At 47.5% G+C, this 23,879-nt stretch overlaps 1 protein-coding gene across 2 annotated transcripts in view; it reads right to left on the bottom strand.

The window, feature by feature from the left end:
- LETMD1 (LETM1 domain containing 1) overlaps positions 1-23,879 on the bottom strand; it is an 826,442-nt gene that overhangs the window by 109,656 nt on the left and 692,907 nt on the right. For both annotated transcript variants that reach the window (XM_069653372.1, XM_069653371.1), the window contains 2 exons: positions 10,732-10,833; positions 3,889-4,041 (listed from right to left, as the gene is read on the bottom strand). In XM_069653372.1, the coding sequence (XP_069509473.1) occupies positions 3,889-4,041; positions 10,732-10,833 (255 nt within the window). The remainder of the gene's footprint in view (positions 1-3,888; positions 4,042-10,731; positions 10,834-23,879) is intronic.

Raw genomic sequence — 23,879 nt, 5'->3', positions numbered from 1 at the left:
ATTGTCCCCCATCCTAACCCCTACCCTCTATTTCTACCCAGATCGCCTTCCACAATGCTGGCAGAAGACTCAATGCTAATGAACAGCTGGCAATTGAAGGTCTGGTCACTGAGAGGGACAGACTAAAATGGCAAGGTCTCCTCTCTCAAATTGCTCAAGAAAACCTCTACTTGCCGATCATATGATAAGCATTGGGGTACTTTTGTAACCTGGTGTAGTGGGTACAGTCTCATATTAGCAGTTTTTCCAGGGCAGTTTCCAACTGGGTCTGTCTCCTCCCTCAGAGCTGTGAGAAACCGGAAGGTGTCTCACCCACTAGTCCCTGAGGATACGTCATCCAGGTGGCCAGGACACTGCCATCGCTTTTGGATCCAGTTCCTCGGGGTGGACCAGTGCAGGAGGATCACCTGGGTGAGCGGTCTTCGGGGAGCGGGACACCAGATGTAGAGACGCGGTATCCCCATCCCTGTAACACCTTTACCCCACCCGACCAAGTAGGATATTTAGGAACTACCCCCACCCCCTTTTACAACGCACGCACTTTCACACATACAGCCCGCTATGAGAGAAAACGGACTAACACCCGAGCTGCATGCCTGACGTTTCCCAATACCATGGTCAGGCAAGGTGAGGCAATTACTGACTATCACACACACCTGACTTCCATTAAGCTTCCCCACACGGATAAAAGGCGGAGCACGAGTGCACACTCAGAGGCAAGGCACACAAGGAAACAGCAGTTCCGAGATGGCAGTTTAACGAGAGAAGAAAGACAGCATAACAGAAGAGGATCACAAGGAGGGAAGTTCTGTTGACCTTTTCGACAAAGAGCCATTACTTTCATGAAACCTTGAGAAAAGAAAGCCTAAGACCAAGAAACCATGCTAAGGAATCCTGCATTGTGCTTCGGAGGTACCCGGGGCCCTCCTGTGTCAATAATCAAGGCGGGGAGAATCGCCAGCCGACGTGGTACTGTCCTTGGTTCCAACAACAAAGCAGCGTCCAGTGAAATCAATAGAGCCGGTGAGTTGGGGAGACCGATACAAGATCGGCCTGTGTTGAAGCCAAGGTTGCAAGCAGCAACATTGCATGGCGAATGCTGGAAGGAACATTGTTAAAACGCGTGTGATAAAATAATGCAAGTAAAGTTAAACTGCTGAGTGATTGAACTTTTAAAGCAAGATACAACACCCTTGACAGAGTGGTCCGGCAGTGCGTGGGTGCTCAGTAGAAAGTCTCTGTAAGATATGTAGCTGAAAATTGACAAAGTGAGAAAGAGAGCATATCAAGAAGAGAGCAAATAATTGTGTATCGAAGTGGTCCTACGACGGGTTGAGCAAAATCCTGCGCACAGTCAAAAGTCTTTGATTTCTGAAGTAAAGCAAGTTTTGGAAAGTAGAGAAAGTTGGTCCGAGCCAAGCGGATGGAGATCAATTGAAAACCTTGCATTGAAGTGGGTATGAGCCCAGCAGAGGGGACCCAGGGTGCAGAAAGTGAGTCTGAGGCCAGCAGAGGGAGAACCCGCATGCAGAAAGTGAGTCTGAGCCCGGCAGAGGGGGGCTCGGGGTGAACAGTAAAGCACCCAAGAAGTTGTACATAAGAATCCTGAGGAGAAAGGAACTTTTGAATGTTCTTTTATCGCATCAGGCCCTCAAAGTAAGAGACTTTGAATGATAGAGACTTCGGCACAGAAGGCCCTGATACTGAGATTTTAACTGCATCCTCGTGCTAGAGAAGCCAGAAACTGAGCTAAGCTTGTGCGTGCTGCCTTGTCACGTGCTGAAAACGTGGGGAAGAGAAGTCAACGTCTTGAATATCCTGACATAGCATTTCTTGAACACTTTTGTTTACGTAACATTGTTTCCCACACTATTTGTATTTAGAAGTAAGGATTGGCAATAGGTTTATTAGTAAGGCCCTTTTATTTTGACAAATTCGACTAGGACTGCGTTATTATTTGATGGTCGTAGCTTGCTCCGATCTTTAGATACAGGATTACATAGGCGTTTTTCAAACCCAATTGAAGTTCAATAAATACCCTTGAACTGTGATCACTTGTGTCCGTTTTACTGTTTGATGCCATGCCTTCCTTACAGTGCTCAGTGGGTGACCATTTTAGCACCACTGAAGGGCCAAGAACCGGGGATCATCATCTCTAGACTCCTGCAGAATTTCTCCACCTCCCATCCTAAGATTAAATCCATCACCCCCCTTTTTGATCTCCTTCTGGTACTCTGGGCCCTGCAAGTTCCTACTTTTGAACCTCTGCAACTTGCGCGCCGTAAACTACTTACATTGAAAAGGTCCTTCCTGGCAGCCATTACCTCGGCCTGTAGTATATGGGTGTTGGGCATTCTTTTTTGTTCGCCTCATTAGCTTGCTATCACTCCAGAGTGGTTACCTTGTGTTACGAACCCCTCATTCCACCCAAAAGTTATTTCCACTTTCCATCTCTCCCAGGAGAACGTGCTCCTTCCGCTTCCCTCTGATCTGCCTCTGGAGGACATGGCCCAGATGTCCCCCTCAGACATCCACGAAGATTTGTTGACCTTTCTGAATACTCCTCACTTTCGGTCATCAAATAATCTGTGAGCTTGGGAAGTCCTAATAAGGATCAAAGAGTGTCACCTTTGTCCATTAGTCGTTGGCTGAAGAACACCATCTTCCTGGCTTACACAATTTCGGGCCATCACCTGCTGCACAATGTGGTGGGGAAGGTCTACCGGAAGTGTGGCTACTTCTGAGGCTGAGGCCAGAGGAGCTTCCCTGATGGACATTTAGAAGGCCGCTACCTAACTTCGGCTATCACATTTGCACATCGCTGCCAGCTGTCTGTTACGCGCCGGTTTAATCTGTTTTGCCTCAGCAATTCTACAATTTGTTTTCTCTTAATGACCATATTGATATGTGTAGGGACATTAAAATGTACACTAAGTTTTGCAGTATTGCTGGCTCTGCCTTTTTATTGAAACAGGGCGATCCTGTGTTTAGAATACTTCATTAAGTTGTAGACTGGGATGAGGAAGAGAGGGGGTAATCTTCATTAAACATAGTCCCATTCTTCCTCGTGACAGGCTTGAAAACCCTCTGCTCTCTACCTAGGATACCCCATTTCCCTGTTGTCTTTGGTTTGGTAACAGGACTGCTGAGGTGGTGAAGGCTATTTCGTACTCCACTGGATGAGGTAAAGTAAAATAAAATATATTTTTCTCTCATGAATTTTCAGTGGAAATTTCTTGGGGAAGAAGTAAGCTTTCATTAAGTTAAGGACTGTGATGAGGAAGGGTGTAAAGAAAACCACCCATACGTAATACGGACATTACCACAATGCTGCTTTCATTAAACCTAGCACAACGTTTTTAGGCTTTGTTTGTTATGACAAGTCTCCAAGTCCTGAAGCTTGCCATTTTGTAGAGTGCTTTTGAAACAAACGTCACATTAAAAGGTGCCGATACACAGTAATTTAGGACGAGTTTCAAGGAATTTAATCTAGAAGGAAGCTGTTGAGATTCACATTTGGAAGGCTGCTTTACGAAACTTGCATAGTTACATGCCATGATCAAATTTGCAATTAAATTGCATCCTTTGGAGAAAAAAAAATATTTCAGGGAAAACATTTAATCTGGAAAACAGCTCAGTGTGTTAAGTGCCTGTTGGAAAATGTTGTGTGTATCTTCTAGGTTGCAAGTTAAAATCCTGGCATGGTCGAATGGGCCCTTCATCATATCTCAGGCAATAAAAAGAGACATACTTCAGTTGGCTGATTAAAAGGTGCCGTAATAAATGAATGTGACAAGATCAAAAAACACAGAATAGTCTGATCCTGTGCAATGAAGCAAAACAAAACCATTAAACTTAAGTACTACAATGAAAAGACAGAGCTCTTACCATTCTTAATTCTTCATCTGATAGCTCCTTAACTCCTAATTTTAACAAAGCTGTGTCAAGCTGATGAAGTTCATATGTATGGCTCCGGAGCCGCCTTCTAAGAATGAAGCTCGGAAAGTAAGGTGTCAGGAACATAACTCGGCTCAATGCTTTCTAAAAAAAAAAAAAAACAGAATGGGAAAACAACATGTCAAGATTTATAGAACGAAAAAGGTCAACACACATGGTATGACCCAATTAACAGTCAACCAAAATAAAAGTAAAAGTGATTGTACTCGCTGTAGTCCATGTCCCCTTTAATACAGAGTAATGGGATATGCATACCCTTGGTACCAAGAAGACTGCCTTTTTTATATGTTTTGGAATCAAGGTAAGCCTCAGTGCAGGTCTGACCCAACCTTGCGCGCGCTCTGTACACCTTGCACATGCACCACTTTCATACCTGAGTGCCAGTCTCTCTTAATGCCACAAACAAGACATGATGTGAAACAGTGGTTGGGTATCTGTAGAAAGAGGGCATGGGCTACAAATACAAAAGAAACTACAGTGAATCAAATTTTATTAGCAATAGAATTTTGGGGAAAGTCCATGTACGGTGATAACTCAGAATCAGGGAACTGACAAGGTGGCCTCTAGGTCAAAAGGATTTAGTTATTTTGAAGCTAGTAAAAACTAATCTGTCCCTAAATATCTTGGCCCTAATCTTAAGAAAACAAGTCTAAAGGAGTGCTTGTCAGGATGTCTAACAAAAATAAAAAACAGTCCGCAGTCCAGAAACTGTCCGCCGTCCAGAAACCTATTGTGTTCTGACTTCTGTCCCTACTACTTGATATAAAGAAATAAATAACCTAACAAAAAGATACAAGAGCTGTCACTGTACAAAGGAATGATGGCTGTTTCCCTACCCCACCGAAATAGGCCTGTTCAAAAGACCAGGGTCACCTCGCCTTGTTTAGCTTAGCCCAAAAGGACACTGCACTAAGAGATCGGGCCATAACTATAAGAAAAATAAAGGTAGAAAAAGATCAATTGGACAAAATGACATTTCATAACAACTGAGCATAACGAGTATGAGCGCTAATTTTCATGCTCAGATACGCTTTAATTAGTGAGAAGAAACTGCTGCACAGCTCATTCAAGGAACGCAAGTCTGGAATAAGCAGATACAAAAGGACAAACAGTATATTTAACAGTTAAAAATCATCTGAGGATGAAATGAGAAAGGAGTCTTAAATAGAAGTAATAGTCATCAGTCAATAACACCTTTTGCTGTTCTTGGCGGTCCAACAGCATCAAACCAGGCTTCTCAGTGTTGATCATGTGGTTTGAATCAGGTTCGAATGCAGCAGTCACATTGTTCCAGACGGGGAGTGGGTGTCGAGCTGAAGTTCATTGCAGTTTGAAGCAGCCCTCAAAGAAGTGCCGCTCCTAAGGGCCACGAGAATCTGTTAGACAATCTCTTCAAAAGCCAAGATACTGGTGACTGGGTGCGCAGCTCGAGTCTCACAGTTCGATGGGACATTCGAAGACCATTAGGGTCCGTCCGACTATCGATGTGGATCTGCAATGAAGATGCTGGTGGTTCAAGAAGCGGTTCGAATGCAGCGAGTACAGCAATGAGCTTCAAGTTTCAGCTGAGGTAACAATGCGCTCAGCTGGTGCAGCAGTAAATTGGTTTCAGAGTGCAATACAGCGGCTCGAAGATCGGTCCAGTTCCAAAGGAGGGTTGGGGGGAGGTCCTGTTGGATCGACTGTGTCATACGGCTAAATTACAGCTCACAGCGCGTTGCAGTCCGTTTGGGTTTGGTGCACCCCAATGTATTCCTGATTCCCAGTACAACTCCTTCTGGGAGACTGTCGTGCTGGAGAGAGACACTACCAGGCTGTAAAGACTGGAGGGCAGCTTCTGCACTACTACCCACTATATAGTTGTGTCTCTCTAATTGGTAAACGTTGGCGAGCAGCCAAGGCAGAGACTCTAAGGAGGTAATGCAAGCTGGTCCTTCGTTACAATGAATCCCCAATCTCCCACAAAGGAATGTCCACACACTAGGTCAGGTGCTACCTTAGTTCTTCTATTAATTAACATAAATGTTAATTGGATATATACAAATAAATAAGACTGACTTTGTACTTTGTCTTAGAAATCAAATGGCTAATTCAATATATGCAGTTCTAAGTGGTAACACAGTTACCCTTGGATTCAGTTATAATGCCAACTGCTGAAAGTTATTAAAAAGCATTACAATTATTAGGCACTGTTTAACCGTTTTACCACATAGACATTCAAGTAGAAATACAGGTATGCTTTCTTTGGGAATACAAATGTAATACTGTGAGGATCACTCCAACTGGACAACAGAGGAAAACGTAAGTTGCACTTTTCTTTTAAAATAATGCCCAGTCCTGCTATGTTTATTGTCTGATTTTTTTTTCAACAGATCCCACCACCCCCAAAGGACCTGGGAAGTCCTAGGAGAGCAGGATCCAAACTTAAGGATGGAAGATGCTTTTCCTGGTCACATGCCTTGGAAGGCGAAGTGGTGGAGTTTCCAGGTTTAACTCTATGATGGCCATCGAGGATGGACCCCTCTGGAAGGAGGAGTTGCTGGGACAAGCAGTGACGGAAAGGCAGCAATGAAGGTCTGTTGCTACAGTGCCCATGGACGGGCGAGTCCTTCGGTTTTAGATTACCTTCAGTCTTGACGGGTGCAGTGATAGAAGTAGGTGCCGGGTTTTGTTATTTCACGGTTGGCAGCCGTTGGGTTCTTCGGGGCTGCAGCTGATGAACAGACAGGATGGCTTCTGGCAACATGGACTCGAGCATTGGACTTCTATGCGGGCAACCACCAAATGTGGACCCTCAGGATTCTATCGTCAGTTCGGAATGGCAGGAAACCCATCGGCGGGCACTTCTCTACAGTCGACACTGGACTTCCCCAGCTGTGGAAAAGTGGACAGATGTGGTTGCAGTGTACCAAGATGATTTCTTCAGTTGGTTTGAACTTGGCACGCTCTGGGCCTCGGGCGGCACTATGCCATGGTACCCTCTCTACTGGGCGATACACAGCAGTCTAGCGTCTCAGCACTCACAAACAGCCTTTGGACACTGGATGACGCTGGTGGGCCTCTTGGGATCAAGATGTCCAGGCATTCCTCTTCAGGACCCACCAAGATACCTCTGCAGGATGGCAGGCACACAGGACTGGCTTCCAGGACACTTTGAATGAAGGACAGCAGTTGCAAGATGTCCCCTCATAGCTACGGAAAGAGGCCGCCTCTACAGGTCTTCTCTGGTTCAGTCCCCGAATCATCAAAGAAGCCTTTGTATTGGTTGAAGAGTTGCAGCCACAGACTTCTTCCTCCGGCTGGATTCTGGATATAAGCTTCAGGAACACTTCAGGTTTCTTCTTCTAGCTTCTGACTTCAGCTTCTGACACAGAGATAAGTGCGGGGACCCTTGTTATACACAATGTCCCCATTCCCTCAAGCTGAGCGAGCCTCAGTCAGCCAATCACACACTAGTGCATTTATCAGGCAACATCCAATCAGATATTCAGGCCATTCACCCAAAACCAGACACCCAAAACAGTGAATGTGTATTGGAGGCAACTCCCAGCCTTTCAGAGCACACATTGCGTTCATTCCAGTTTCAGTCAGGGTTGGCTCAGGCAGACCACAACCACTGTAATAGTCAACCAAAACCAGAGAGCCACAATACAGAATGTGATTTGACTCCTATCTGGGTGTAATGTTCCAAACGGCAGAGAATAAACAGAAAGAATTCTGCAGATTGATGGCCCAGGCATAAATTGTGGCAACTAGATAAGTGATTTGGTAAATTTTCAATAAGAGCACTGTTGCCATTTTAGCAAAAAATCATTCCTAGGATTACATTTGGTGTGCAAATTGTTGAGTCGGGTGTGGACTGTGATAAAATAAGAGGAATCAATCTGGAGGAAGACTATGAACCTCCCAATTAGTATCATTCGTCATTAACTCGACCTGGTTTCACTTAAAACACTTATAAATTGGCAAATGTTGCAGCTGTACTAAAATAATTGATTGCACCCAATTCTTCTGTGTTTTATGAAATCTACATTCAACTAGTGCTAAATCAGTACAGAGTGTTAGCTACTGGGGTAACCGATTTTACAAATCTATTACTGAAAATAGAAGTGGCCGCTGAGGATCTAATACTGACTCATGCCAAGGTGAAAAAGAAAGCTATTTGAATTGGACTGGTTAGACAATTGTTCAAAGCTGTTTAGCTAATGGGTATCGGACCATTTTATCTGTGATATTTGAAGTTTTAACGTGTTGCCATGGTATCTTTTTAAACATCTTTCACGTGTTTTTAGAGATGGGTTTTTAAGATGGAAATGTAATTTGTTTTTAACCAAGGAAGTAGTCTGGGCGAGGCCCAGTGTACCACGACCCGAGAAACTCTGTAGACATTGCAAGACTGGTGTGGAAAATGTAAAACATTTAATATCCAATTGTACTATTTTAGCTCCATTGAAATATGGAATGTTTTCTTAGACATGAACTTTGAAATGCATGTGACATGACTATTTTAGGCACTGTATTTTTAATTCTCAAAAACTGTCGCTTTGTATTGCAGCTTTAAATTATTTTTATATATTGCGTTTAAATTAGACTAGCATGGGTCCCCGGCGTTACCAGTGTCCTGATCGAGTGGTGTCGCATGTGCCCTGGAGGATGTTGCTCTTGTCCTCATGTCAGCAAGTCATATTTCAGTTTGCTCTGGCATCTCATTTGCGCTGGAGAAAGTTGCTCTTGTCCTCTGGTCGGCAAGTCGTACTTCTGTTTGTTATTGTGTTTCGAAAGCTCCCGATATAGATTTTTGCTTTGCATCAGATGGAGCTTTTCCAAGTGATGTTGGTTTTTTGTGCAGCATGTGTCAGTCACTCAATGGCTTCAGCACATTTGATAAAATGTCCAAGAAAGATTGATTGTGCTCTCTTCTTGTGAATGAACTTAAGTAAACTGTAACTTTGCCATTTCCCATATTTGGAGTGGCGTGATAAAAAAAAAAAACATTTTTAATTCGCTTTAAAAACGCGTTAATAAACACGTTCGAACTGTATATAGTATTCATCCATTTCAAAGGAATAACCAACACATTGAACATTTTGCTTCAGATACTTTTCCAAATTTTACCTCCTTCTACTACCTACTGTAGTCAATCGGTGGGTGAGCATCAGTAACTGAGGGTGTCTACAGAGTGAATTATTTGCATCCAAACATAGACTACGATCTTGCCCCAGACAAGAGAGCAATCCATGCAAAATTTGGTAGACATGGGTTGAACAGTGTGGGTTTGTACAGCCGGATAAACATACACACATACATACATTCAGCTTTATAGATAAAGATTGTATGAAATAGGAAATGTGTGTATTAAATCTGTGCTACAGGTTTATTTAAGTCAAACTGCACTAAAATAAATAATACTAAGACCACTTTAAAGCACTTAAAAGAGAAAAGAATTTTGCATGAAGCCCAATTCAGAATGTGCAATTTGGCATTAACAGCCAAAGCACAACTTGGTGACCAATTCTCACAGTTCAAGCATGTGAAAAGAATCTAAACACATTACAAACTGTATGATATGATATGATAGTTTGTGGATAGACGCTATATAAATAATGTGTTTCAAAGCGCTTCAAGGGAAGGGAGGGAACAAGGGAAAATACAATGACATTCTTACAGTCCATGAACAGTAAGGATGTGAAATTAACAATTGTGCTCGGCCTGACGACATTGCAGATCGTGCAAGAGCTAAGACATAGATAAGGAAGGGAGGGAGGGGGAGAGTCGGAAGGAAATGGAAACAGACAGGCGACTACAGTACTAGGCCCGACAACATTTCTGGTAGAGCCGGAGAAAACAAAAGGTGAGGGAGAGGGATGCAGAAAGGGAGGGGAGGAACAAAACAAGAGACTATCGTACTAGGCCTGACGACATTTCATATCGTGCTCGAGGTGGGGGGTGCGGGTGGAGGAAAAAAAAACTAGTAAGAGGAGGGGCGAGGAGGCAGACGAGGTTGCTATCATACTAGGTCCAGGGACAATTCTGATCGAGTAAGTGCAGAGAAGGGGAGGAGATAGGAAAAGGGAGAAAGGGAGAGGAGGATAGACCAAAGAGTAAGCAGTCAAAAAGAGTGGAGGTGCAAGAGGGGAGAGCAAATACAATTGCAGAAGTCAGTAGTAACACAATGTTGCAAGCCTGGATACAAGATGAAGATGGGAACAGCATGATTCAGGGCCACCATGAATCAATTCAGTCCATAAAAATCTAGCATTGGCCACAAGACAGTGATGGTGAAACCAGAATGTATCAGGCCAGACCCTGCAGAAGTAGGTTGGAGGGTGGGGGGTGCGGGGGAGATGGGGAGCAGGGTAGAAGAATCAAGCAAAACAGGCAATAACTGTGTGCAAGAAAGAATGGGGGGGAGAGGGGGCACATGGGAACATCATGGTGGGACCAGAGGGAGTAAACACATGTTGGTGCATGCTTTCCTGCTGTCTGAGCAGGGGTTCGGGCCCTGGATCCTCCTGGTCTGAACAGGTCCAAACAGGAATTGCCCTTTTCTTTGTCTGCCCTTTGCTTCGGACGCCCGGGGGAGGGATGCCTTTCATCTAAGAGTTATGAGCAAGAAGGAAGAGGCAGGGCTAAGAAGGTGGGTGGTGCTTAGGCCAGGTGACCAAGATCCACTTGCACCTGCTCCGCATCTGTAAAGGAAAAGAGGCTGGAGGGCTGCATACATCATTCATTCAACTTTCCTTTCGGTTGAGATCAACAGAGAGTAACACTCACCATTTGAGAAGTCGATAGATGTGCCAAACACAAGGGACTTTCTGAAAATAATGGCGCCACCTCTTGGAGTTCTGCAATCTCCGGATGAGAGCTGTTCTGAATCTGAAACGAGAAAGCATTGTATTGTTCACTTCAAGTCTCTCCCTAATAGAACCTGTTAAAAGAACAATGTTTTTATGCTGCTATATGTGGATATGATATTTTATCTGTATCGCTCCCATACACAAGTGTTTCAGAGCGCAACGTGGCAAGGGAGGGGAAACAAGGGAGGACAAAACAACGATCTTACTAGGCCCAGTGACATTGAGAACGTGCAAATGCAGGTCATTCAAGGGAGAGAAAAGGAGGGTTACCCAACCGCCTAAGGAGATCTCAAAGATAGTATGTAAGCCATCAGCCCCTCCTAATAGGTTAAAAATCGCACTTCGAGTATGCAAGAAAAGGGTCAAGTCGGCTGGTCTAGTTATGAACTAAGGACCTCTTTAATGCAAAACGGCAATGTTTTGCCGATTAGCTTACTTATAACTGTTTCTCTTTTCCCTATGTTAAGAAGATGAGAGAAACAAACCCACAGCTAGACAACATGGTTTTCATACGCTGCCCCTGGCTCAGCAGTCGAGCACATCCCTTAGGGGAACAATTGGGTGGTTAAGATATGCTATAGCACACACATAATTACTCAAAGAAATGGCCTCTTAGGTTTGGTGTTGGAAAAGTTAATTCTACCATTTAGGATCACTGATAATTTCCAAAGCACTGCAGATGCACTGGACAGCAAATCCAGTGGTCAGTACCTCAGATTCACCTTTTTATCTGTTTTCAATCCACCGGGAGTCAGTCACTCTTAAGGATGAATATGAGAGAGGACCGATCTATGATTGGCTGAGTGAGATGTCCTGTTGCTGCGGTAGCCGTCCCCCCCAAAATATTAGGAATAAGGCTAAATCATGAGGGGGACCTTTCCCATGGCCCAGGGAGGTGTGGCCGCTACCCGATAGTCCTCTTGGGGGTGGTACTTGGGAGGATCCAATGAGTGGGGAGCCCCTCTGTGGGACTAGTGGGGACTGTCAAGGGATAATGCGGCATGTACACCATCATGCCACCAGACATGATTCACCCAACCATGTAGATAGGACTCAAAGCCCCCATCCTCTCAGTCACCTCTTTCTTCTACTAATTTCCTCAAACATAGCAACAATGTATATCAGGCAGATAAAAAAAAGAGTGAGGCAAAAGTGAATATGTAGGACTCCAAAAGTACTGCCACGAGGAAGAGCATGGCGACGAAGAGCCCTACGTGGAACTGATGCGAACATACTAGCTATTGGAAGCTCGAAAGTCATACCAACATAAAAACAAATGAGGGACTCTCCTCAAGGTCAGTCCTTCACGCTGGGGAGCAGAGCTGCGCTGCAGACCGAACGCCTGGAGTAGGAAGGCAGGGACAGAGAAAGCGTAGAAGAGTCACAATGTGATGCTGAAAATGCATTTTGGAGGGACAGTGCATCCTAGTCATCGCCCCCACCTCTGTGTGTGTTTTCTGTATGTTTTCTGCCTCTGAGGTCCAGCCTGGACATCTGGCAATGCAGCTCTTCATTGCTCCTTATGGTGAACACCACCCGTGGGATACCCTTATGGCACCCCTGGCTGGGGGTGCCCCCTTGGATCCCTCCTGTGTGTTTTTGGGCACCTGTGTGTTACCCACAGAGTATGGTATGGGCTGGTGGCAGCTACATGCTGACTTGACAATGGCTCTGAGTGACTTCCATTTTTGGGACACCCATGGATTCCTGAACAAAGGCAAGATGGGCACGGTAGCCTCTTGGTTTCTACTGTCTTTACCCCTAGTTTAGCAAAGGCCTGGGAAGCCCTGACACTGTCCACTTATCCCTAACTGGCTGTTGGGTGGAAGGACCATATATGGCTATGGGGTGGCCTCCTACCAAACTGTCTGGAGCCTTCCCAGGGTCTGTGTGTTGTGGGTACACCGTTGGGGTGGGGCCTGTATGAATGGAGTATGAAGTCAACTCACATTCTGTGTTGTAGGTGTCTGGTTTTGGTTGTGTGATAAAACGCCTGGGCTAGCCCTGACTGAAAGTGAATGCAGCTCTGAAAGGCTGGGTGCTTAATCCAATCCACATTCTGTGTTACTGGTCTCTGGTTTTGGGTGAATGGCTGAATGCCTTTGAGCCCAATTGGTTGCCTGCCTGCATGAATGCACTCGTGTATGGCTGGCTGACTGAACCTGCCTGAGTTAATGAGTTAATGGGGACGAACTGCGTTTAACTAGGGACCCCCTCACTCACAAATGTGTTCTGAAGCTGAAACCAGAAGCTTGAATCCTGGGTCCATTCGGAGGAAGGAGTCTGCAGCTGCAATTCCTCAATGAATCTGAAGACTGCTGAGCTGACCCAAGGAGGAATCAAGAGAGGACCCGGATAGGCAACCTCTTATCAAGCTACAAGGGACCATTGTGCACCTTGTGTCGTCCAGGGTCCGGAGGAGTGTTCTTGACCGCCGTAAGACAGACTTGCTGTGTATTGCCCAGAAGAGGGTGTACCCTGGCATAGTGCTGCTTGACGCCCGGAGTTGCGAAAGTTCCATTTCATTAAAGAATCAAGGGACATCCCTGACATGACATCTGACCACTTTTTCCTGCTGGAGAAGATACAGGGTCGCTGTGTGCAGAGAAGGGTTATCCAGTGGGTTTCCCGTCTCAAAAATCTGAAGATGACATCCTGAGGGTCCAGACTTTGGGAGGGTCTGCAGTTCAGTCCAGTGGTCGAGTCTAGGTCGCCAGAAGCCATCCAGAGGTCCCTGCTGCGGCAGCAGCACCGAAAGTGGGCAAACCGCAAAATCCTGAATCCCGACACCTACTTCTGCCACAAAAGTTATCCGAGGCCAACAAGAAGGGCCTTATCGTCTTCATCCAGGCCTTGTTGAGGTCCACATCAGGATTCACTTTTGTGGGACATCCACCGTCAGTAACAACCCGCCACCGGAGATCACTGTGAAGACCAAAAGTGCTGTCTTTTTCCGATACTGCTTGGCACCTCCTTTTCTCTGGACCTCGACATCCAAACGACTCCATCTTCGAGGGGATCCATCGAGTAAAGCCAAGAAACCCCACCACTTCACCTGCCAACGCACCAAAGGTACTTTGACGAGGAAGAGCATCTTCCAACCACAGGAGTCATCCGGGGGTCCCATATTCGTCTTGAATCCTGTTCTCCTGTGGCATCTCAGGTACTTTAGGGTGGTGGGTAGGGTGGTGGGACCTGTAAAAGAAACGCAGAGCATTGTTGAATTTATTGGGACTGGGCGTAACATACAAGATAAAGTACAACCTGACCTTTCCCTTTCAGGTTTCCCAGGTGGGGGGATTCTCACACAGAATTACAAGTCTAAATAAAGTATACTGCCAATGTTCCTAAGCAAACCTGCCTTTCTTCCTTGCTCTATTAAAGGGATGGTCTAGTAAAACATTTTATTTAAAAAATAGATAGGCCACAAAAAAAAAAATACTAGCATTCTCTGTTTTAAAACTTCCTATGTAAAATTTTGAGCTATTCAAGCTCAAAATTCGCCACGGGGAGTCCGAGAGCACCAAATGGTAAAGCAGATTCAGGCAGATTCAGGCAGAAACAACGCGGCATTGTGGAAAACAACCGCGTTGTATCTGCCTGAATCTGCTTTTCCATTTGGAAAAGCAGACAACGCAGCATTTAGCATTTCCCTTTAAGTTACACCTTGCTTAGGATTAAGCGGTCAGCAGTTGGTGCATTTTTAATAGTGCGGTACCCCATAGTGTATATGTAAAGTTGCCAGTATTGAGATATTTTTGCCAAAGTACAAAGTGTGTTATTTGTATATCTATGTTTATCAGAACCTTATTTTCTATCAAGAATCAGTGTTGTCACCCAACATAGTGTGTGGACATTCCTTTGGAGGGCTTGGGGTTTCACTGTACTTAAGAACCAGCCTGCATCACCAACTGAGAGCTTAAGTCTTGGTTGCTCGTCCATACCTACCACAGAGAACCTTGGTTGGGGTGCTCTGTGCCTTTTCCACGATCATACAGATCCTCGTCGCCATTGTTAAGAAGTGGCTCTCATACCTTCTTGAATGTACTTGTAAGGTTTATTCCAGCTTCTTGTGACACCTTGACAAGCAGTTACAATAGTTCATAGTAAGTTACATAAAGGACATTAACACTGGCAGCCCATCACCCAGGCAGGGGGTTCACCAACTGACCAGGGCTGGAACCTTCACTCACACATTACAACACTCAGACATCAACACTCCACATGACATCACAACATTCCTGCTCACCCAGGCAAGACATATACAACACATACCCCCCCCCCCCCCCTTCCAGGTCTTTGACACAACCTACCTGGTTGTTGGAGAACTAAAAGTCAGGTGGCAGAAAGAGCCATCAGAGGGGCCCAGGCGGGACCCGACGTGTGGGGAGATACCAGCATTGTGGAGCCACCGAAAGCAGAGGGAAGTCCGCAAGAGCCCAGGGGAAGCCACAGAAGCTTAAAGGTGCTTCTGAGGACCAGACCCATTGCGGACTAAGTGGACAGGTACGCAGAGGAGGACCGGGAAGGCACTGGGAGACACCAAAGGCTGTGGTTGGGAGGAAGTGCAGAATCAACTTCCTCGTCCCACTGGGACCGACGAGAGAGACCAGTTGAGAACACAGGGCGTGAGAGAGCAGCACAAAGAGACTCGAAGAGAGGCCTGGCATTATAGTGACATTACAAAACTGAAAAAGGGGCCTGCGACCCGAACCTTGAGGAAGCAAGAGAATTTACATGCAAGCTAATGCCTGGCAGGCTAGTGAACTGGGTTTATGAAAAAAGTAAAACTCCTCAGTCCCCTGTGTATCCTGATCATTACCATTATGACAGTATCGAATGTGGCAGCGAGCGTTGCATTTTGTGCCACTTGCCCTGTTGGGATCTGCTTATCGTGTAGCCGCGCTCCCGCCTCTCTCCAAGCCAGATTGCGAGCATCTGCTTCGATTTGCCCATTTGGCCCGTCCGTGGCTTTGGCCTCACTCCACCTTCCATCATGCCTGCCGCATCCTCCAAGCACCAGAGTGCTCTGGTGCCTTGTTAGACAGAAACCTGTGCAGTTCCCTCTGGGACCACTGCAAAAGATTTAAGACTACAGGTGTTTGCCAGTAAACTCACTTGGTAGCAGTCTGTACCACCCAGGTTTACCTGGTAGCTGTGGCTGAGCAGTCAGACTTCCCTCAAGAAGAGTTAGGCAGTATACAGAGCATACATAATAGGTACAGAGGCACAATAGTACAAGCAAACACTGACCAGAGCTAGGTGTAAAAGTATATAATTATTTATTTAAAAGACACACTCATAAATCACACTAGCACAGAAAAGGTAAGTCAAAACACAGTCACTATTACTCATATGTACATTCCTAGTTATTTGTTGGACAAGTCTAAGTTAACACCACTTATTTCCAAACAGAGGTGAGCGCTTAACGTTAGATGGCACTCCAACAAGTTAGTTAAAAGGGAGGGAAAAGGCAAAAGAAGTGAAAACAGCAAGGCAAAACACTTTTCAGAGATTCACAGTGAGTGTAGAAAGGCAGTCTATTGAGGAGCAAGGAAGTTCGGTTGCCAGGCCCACTCTAGGGAAAGCCAGGCAAAAAGATGCCCAAGATCACACAATGTCACAAGTCTTTACAGGTGAGTAGAAAAGGTTTTTCCCAGCTAAGAAAAGTTTAGTTAGGGTGTCCCAGGATTACCCCGGGTCGAGAGCCGGGGGCTAAATCTACCCCGTACAATCGGTGGCAAGGGAAGCCGGGCAGAACACAGTACCTTTAAAATGGAAAGGATCCTCCAGCGGGGGCAGTTGTTCCTCGTAGTGGGTGCAAGTTGCGGCGTCGTCCAGAGGAGGAGAAGATCTCGTCGTGGAGGAAAGCTGAAGGTCGTTGCACTACCAGGGAAGAAACCAGCCGTTGAGTTTTTCCGGTTAAAAGGATGTTACCCTGCTTTCGCGGTTGAGGTAAAAAGTGATATCCCGGTTGCCGGGGTGCTTGGCACAGGCAAGGTGGCCACGAGATGCTTCAGGGCGGCGAAAAGAAGGCAGAAACTGGTTGTCCCCACCAGTCAAGGGAAGAAGACTCTCCGGCGGGAGATCTCCTCTGTCGTCGGGAAAAGTGGTGAGACGGTTCCGCAGGACTCCACCGGCGGTGTCGTCTTGGCAGGTCGGCTCGGCTTCTCCCTCTTCGGCTTCTTAGGTCCTGTGGCGACTTCTCCAGAACCAGTCCCAAAAACCCTGCTTTTATGCAGCAAACCCCCATTCATACAGCCTAGCTGTCACTCAAACATGCTAAGTGGTGAGCGGGGTGGCTCACCACTTGGGCCAATCACACCAGAGTGCGACATGAGTTGGCAAGGCAACTCAGTCCAGGGTGCCTAAACCCCCTCCCACACCCCCTGAGGTACCCGGACAGAATGGCACCACTTTAGAGGGCTTCTGTGCAGAAGCCTGCCAAAAGTGGAACAAAGGCTCGACTCGGGTTCAGGGTTACTGAAGTGAACCTAGACGCTATTTTGGCGGCGAGTTCTGGCAAAAAATCCCAACCAGCGAATTTATATTAAATAAATAAACCGGCGGTATCTTTAACATTGCACCAAAACTGGTGCATTAAAATCAATGGGAAATCCCATTGGGAAATATTCCAGTGGAATATTTCCGTGGTATCCACTGCCACCAGCCAGAAACTCGGCGAGGGGGGACGGGACAGTACCCCCTCGACAACAAACCCAGGGGCAATCTAATTGCCCCTACCAGTACTTCCAGAGGATGATGGTTTGTACTGGTTAAGTTCCTAAATTAAGACTAGTAAAGTCAATGGGGACTTTACAGACCCAGGGAGCGGTCCCAGGGTGTGGAGTCTATGTTTGGGGGTCTCAATGACACCCCTGTGTTTCTGCACTGAGGGTGCTGTGTAACACACATTCAAAAACCAATGATAGCCTATGGGGAAAAAATACCCCATAGCCCATAAGCGCATAGCAAGTCACAGAAACACTCTCAAGTCATGCCCAAGAGTGAGGGTAAAAGAGTCTCACTCTTGGCAGGAGAAAAAAATAAACCCCAAAAATCCAGCAAAGCTGCTGGGGGACTCACTAGGTTAGGAAATTCAGCCTAAAAAGAGAATTCTCCCTAACATGCCTGTTCTGCGTCCAGCCTGATTGGCCATCCATTTAATTATTAGGGCCAATCGCGAGCCCGCAGGCGAGAGCTGGCCCATTTCACTAACACCCCCTGTCTGGCCTCTCCCTGCCGCTACTCCTGATCCCTTTGCCTCTTGGCAACACTCCTGAAGGATTCACACTTGCTCTAGTGACCCTCTGCCCACAAACAAAATCATGACTTTTCTACTGCTCTGATAAGCAACATGGTTCGCACTGGTCTGCTCCACACACCTCCCATGGACTGCTCTGATTTTCCTGCTCATTTTGCTTCATGCCTAATCTGCAACCTCTAATCTCTTCACCAAATGAATTGTGCAACCTGTTCTGTCTCCTACTGAATGCGCTCTACTGCTTTCTTAATGCCCTGCAAAAAATTAAAAAAAATAAAAATCCAATGTAAAACTCATTTTCTATTCTCAGGTGTCCTTCCACCAGTTTGTCCTGCTTGAATGTAGGTGTCCTTTCCAATTTCTTATTGATCTGGAATTTCCAGGGTGCTTATTGTTATTGTCTGTCTGGTCGCATGGTGAAATTCTACTGTTGCATAGTGCTTCTGACCCTCTCCCCTGCCATCTTCTGATCTCCCACACATCCGTCTCTGCCCCATGGTGCTCTCCGTCTCCCCGATCTTTTCCAACTGCTTCTCCATCACCTATCCTCCTCTCTCACGAAGCCTGAACGACAGAAACTTAAAAAGGCACTCCTTAGTTCCAACCCTGGTCCGCCCATTGCAGACACCTAGATCAATGCTTCCTCCAGATAATCACCGACATTCTCTTTGCTGTCCCTTCCTATGACGAATGGACTCCCCATTTGGTCTCTGTTCTCTCCCCTTTCTCTTCTCACCCATTACTGGCGGCACCAGATGGGAAGTGCTCTTGGTTCACTTCACATCTACCAAATGCACCATTAAGGTCTATCACAATGGCACTATCATGACCCAGGCCTCTTATCCCAACCTCCTCCTTCTTGACAGGCGTCTTCCATCTCTCTTCAACTTCCCCCACTCTACTGCCACCCTGCCTTCCCTCATCCCACCTCTTCTCTCCCTCCCCCCCAGTGGTGGCATCCCCTCTTGTGTGCCCCCCCTTGCAAATCTTTTAAAGGGGAAACCAAGCTTCCCTTAGCTACCCTCAATTCTCACTCTGTTATCAAACATTCCTCTGACATCTGTCCCCCTCCTTCAAGACCTTGACGTCCTTACTCTCATCGAGACGTGGTTCAAGGCACGCTCTGTCACTGCTTTTGACACTCTTCTCCCCAAGGGCTACAAGATCCTGTCCAATCCCAGGCCCTCCTGGCCTGGTGTTGGAGTGACTCCGAACTTCCCAGAGTGGGTTCCTGCCTTCATCATCCCTACTGAAACCTACTCACCCTTTCAATGTCTAGTCTGTGGGCTTTCTGTATCGTCTACCTTCTCTCTTACTCTCGCTACCATCTACAGGCCTCCTGGACCGACCTCTCTCTCCTCTCTAAATGGGCCATCCTGTCCTACTCTCTCCTTGCCTCCTTCCCCTTCAGGACTTTTAACATCCATCTCGACTCTCCCGATGTGGCCACTGTGCCCATTTTTTGCGACCTCTGCAAAACTCTTTCCCTCACTATCCGTCCTTCTGGCCCAAACCACTCTGCCGGACACACCTTAGAATGCGCTCATCTCAACTGACAACCCTCTCTCTATCCCTCTTATTACCCCTCTCTCCTGGTCTGATCACTCACTCATATCTTCCCACTGTGACCTCCCCTGTCCCTGATGATGCCTCCACCCACACTGCCAGTTTCCTTCTCTGTCATTCCACCGATGAAGCGTGTGTCAGACTTTTCATTTGCCTCTTCCTTCATCCCTCCTCTGCCCCCGTCTTCTGACTCACCTGACTTTGTTCTAGCTAACCTCCACCTCTCTATCTCTAACACCCTGGACATCCTTGCCCCAGTCATGAGGATCCACATGAAGCCTTCTCCAAATGCAACTCTTGGTATGACTCAGACTTTGAAGCAAGAGCAAAGCTGAAGAGTGGGAGCAGCAGGTATCTAGCTCATCCTCTGACAAACTGGCCCATCGCCTACTGCAGAGGGAATAACGTCTCCCCCATCTGCTCCAAGAAGAGGGCTTATGTCCAAGCCTGCATCTCTGGAGCCACTAATAACACGGCTGAACTCTTTCAAATCTACAAGGAACTTGCCAATCCTACTGCGCTCTCCTTCTTTACTCCTCCGTCCCAGGCCCTCTGCTCTGCACCGGCCGCCCACTTTCCTCCAAAACTCTGGACATCCTGTCCTCCCGGTCATCTACTCCCATCCCCCTTCTCTCGCCTCCCTTGGCCCTTTCCCCTCATACTCTCCTCTTTCTCTCCCATTGCACCAGATGAGATCTCTGGAGTTGTTCTTTCTATGAAAGTCTCCTCTAAACAGGTGCTCCCCTGGTCCTCCAGAACCATTAAGGATAACATCACCTAACTAGCCCCAGCCTTGGCTGACCTCTGCAACCACTCAATCGCCACTGGCTCCTTCCCTTAAGCACTCTCTTGTGCACCATCTCCTAAAAAAGACGTCTTCTGACCCTTCTTGACCGGCTAACTATCGCCCTATCTTCATCACCACTTTCTTTGGACAAATTCATGGAGAATCTGGTCATGCCCCAGCTGACCCTCCACACCGAAATGGAAGCACGGAAACTGCTCTCCTGAACATTAATAAAGACCTCCTCTGAAACCTGGACTCTAACACTCCCTGTGTTCTGATCCTCCTTGATCTTTCTTATGCCTTTGACACAGTCAACTACTTCATCCTCAAACCATAAGGCATTAAGACAGAGATCCTTCTCATTGGGACGCCTGCTCCTCGTTCCCCCCAGGCCTCCCACTCTCTGGCCAGACTCCTTGGGTCCCCTCCCCCCACCCAAATGTGAGGCAAACAACCTTGGGATCATCTTTGACTCCTCTTTCTTTCTCTACACCTTCTGAGGGGTATTCTCCCTTTCCCCACCTTCCCCCAGAAGGTCAACTTCCCCAAAGCCCTGGTTCTCTCTAGGCTAAACTAGTGCAAGAGCCTCTTCCTCAATCTGCTCCTTTCCTCCCTTCACCCACTTCAAATAATTCAGGATGGGAATGGAAGACTTCAAGGCCAGGGACCGCATCTCTCCAGCCCTAAAATCTCTCCACTGGCTACCAGATCAAATTCAAGACCCTTTGCATCAACCACAAGGATGTCTGGGGTCTGGGACCTCTTTACATCCAGGTTTCCCTGCCTACATATCTCCTGGCAAGAGTCCTTCAGTCCTCTGGCTCCAAACTCTCTGCAGGTCAAACATTTCTCCAAGCAGAGAGTGGGAGGTAGATCCCTTTCCTCGGCTGGCTCTTTCCTCTGGAACGACCTCCCTCACCCCCTCAGACTTGAGCCAGATATTCTTAAGTTCCGGATACTTTTCAAGACTTTCCTTTTCTCCTCTTCCTTCCCCTCTGCCCCTCCTGTGCCAACTCTCCCTCTGCGACTGGCTCCAGGTCCCTTCAGACTATTACAGGGCCCAGACCACCCCCTACCAGACCGCCCAGCATCCTTTGCCAGCACTTGCCGTCTGGCTCCCTTTACCAGACTAGCGCAACTTGGTCCGCCCTGTCCCCCTTTTCCCCTGGCACTTACAACCTGGGCCCACCCAGCATTTGCCCCCCCTTCCCTGGGTGCACCCCACTCCTGCACTTCTCCCTCTACCCCCTCCCCACTTGCACTTACCACCTTATCAAGCGCTTGCACAGTAGGATTGTCAGAAGGCCAATATAACTGTTTTTGTGATTCCCATGTTCCCCTCCCCAATCATGTCTTGTGGCGCCTGGAAACACTTGTGTATAGGTGCCATACAAATATGCAGGGGAAGCAGGGGCTGAATGAGACGGTGCCAGCCGGACCCGGGAAGGCATTCAAGGACTCCTTGCTGGAGCAGGTATCAGTGTTGCCGGAAGACGCTGCTGGATTTCTGACACCGTGTGGCGAGTGCTCCAAAAGTGCATTGGCGTATCCTAGGCACAGTAGTAGCCCGTGCCTGGTCCCGGGTCATAGGGCCAGTAGGCCGAGGTGGTTGACCTCCTTGCTGAGGTACTGGTAGAGTGGGATCAGGTTCTCTCAGACCAAATCCCTTTGGTAGGCCCTCTTCCAAATGACTGGAGGACTGAATCACCGGGACTGGGGATGACATTCTGGGAGGGCCCAAAGGAAGAGTGGTGTGGCCTTGGTGGGTCTTGGGAGAAATGCGAGAACTGGGGGCATCTCTCTCTCTCTCTCCCTAACAAGAGCCCTTGATAAGGAGGGAATCACTGGGGCCTGGGGTGAAAGGTAATCGTGCTGACGGGGGCCTGTGCCGGTACAGCCGACGGAGGTATAGCCAGCAGGGCCTCTCTGGGAGTGGCAGTAGTAGTCGTGGCCAAGCCCGTCAACGACTTTGTTCATGAAGACTGGTTTTCCGTCAAAAAGGGGTCCGTGATGACGGCCTTGGTGAACAAGGTTGTCGACTGTGTAGCCGCTGATGGGTCGTCCCTCAACGGGGTCCGTGATGAGGAAGCTTGATGCTTCGCAGAGCTGGTGTCAATGATTTTCTCGCATAAGGGACCTGGCCGCTTGGCAGTAGACCACTCATTGACGGGGAGGGCAACGACAACCAGTGCCTTTCAGACAGGGGCTTCGCAAGTGCAGGGGGCCATCGAAGTCGGAACGTGAGACGACTTAGCATGTTTTTATATCTTTACCCGGGAAGTGTCCTTAAAGGATCTCAACCTCTTTTGGCCTACTGACCCTGGAAGGGGCATGACTCCACACAGAGGCTGAGTCAAAGGCCCGCCCCCCTTCCTCAATCCAGACCACTTGTTACACTCACCTGATATCCACAGGGACTCCACACGATACTGAATGGGAGGCTGTGCGCTGTCCTGGACCCCTTTCTGCTTGGTTGTATGTTGACTGGTGGACAGGTCCTATGGCAGGAGAATGGGGGTTTAGATACTGAGCCTGTGATGGGGTTTCCCACCTCCCACTGAGCAAATCCCTTCCCCTTGGGTTATGCCTCACCTTATTTTCTTGTGCGTTACGCTCTCCGTCCTGCGTCTCGTTCTGAGGGCCTAGTTGCTTCACTGGTCCTGTGTCATTGTGTCAGGTCCAGTCCGGCTGTGACACCGACTTGTTTAAAGTGCTTAGGTGAGTCTTACAGTCTTTGTTCCCGCTCCTGTCTTCTTTCGTTCCCTGTGCTTTTCGGTGTTCCTTTTGCTCTTAATATCTCTGTCTTCCACAGGAATTGTTGCTGTTGCGGAGCCGCAGCGCCGGATGGTTAAGGTACGTAGTTTAGCACTAAGCACAGCGCTGCACAACGTGAGGCAGATGCTAACCTGTTTTTCTTTCTCTCCTTCACACAGGAGGCAGTGCGCTGATGATCCGGAATGCAGTTCATTTGGTGACCGGGTATGCAGGTAAGCGATTAATGGTGTTTTGCTTGTTTCTCCGTCACCCTTGCAGATTAGCGTAGCGCGATGTTAGAACCCGCTGTTAATGCTGTCCATTACTTTGCAGGTTGCGGAGCACTCCGGAGATGGCGAGGCCACCGAACGCGGACGGATGCAGGAGCTTTTACTCACAGGTAATTGTCCCTTTGTAATGCTGTTCTTGTAGGTTGCGGAGCGTTCCGGAGATGGGTGAGTCACCAAGCGCAGACAGATGCGCGGATGGATGTTGGAGCTGCTACTCCCAGTTAAGCGTTTCTAGTAATGCTGTTCTTGTTCATGCAGGTTGCCGGTAGAATCCAGGTTGATGCTGCAGAGTCAAGCCGGCCGGGAGAAGCAGAGGAGCTGGAGCGGGACACAGTGAGCGTTATGCTGCAGGAGTGCAGAATAACGCAAACCGTGAATTCCATTTCGGGCGTGGCTTATATAGC

The sequence above is a fragment of the Ambystoma mexicanum genome, chromosome 3q (genome assembly GCF_040938575.1).
Source record: "Ambystoma mexicanum isolate Mex_15411 chromosome 3q, UKY_AmexF1_1, whole genome shotgun sequence".
Lineage (NCBI taxonomy): Eukaryota > Metazoa > Chordata > Amphibia > Caudata > Ambystomatidae > Ambystoma > Ambystoma mexicanum.
Note: the sequence above shows the minus strand (reverse complement) of the source record. Positions and strands in the feature narration are given on the sequence as shown.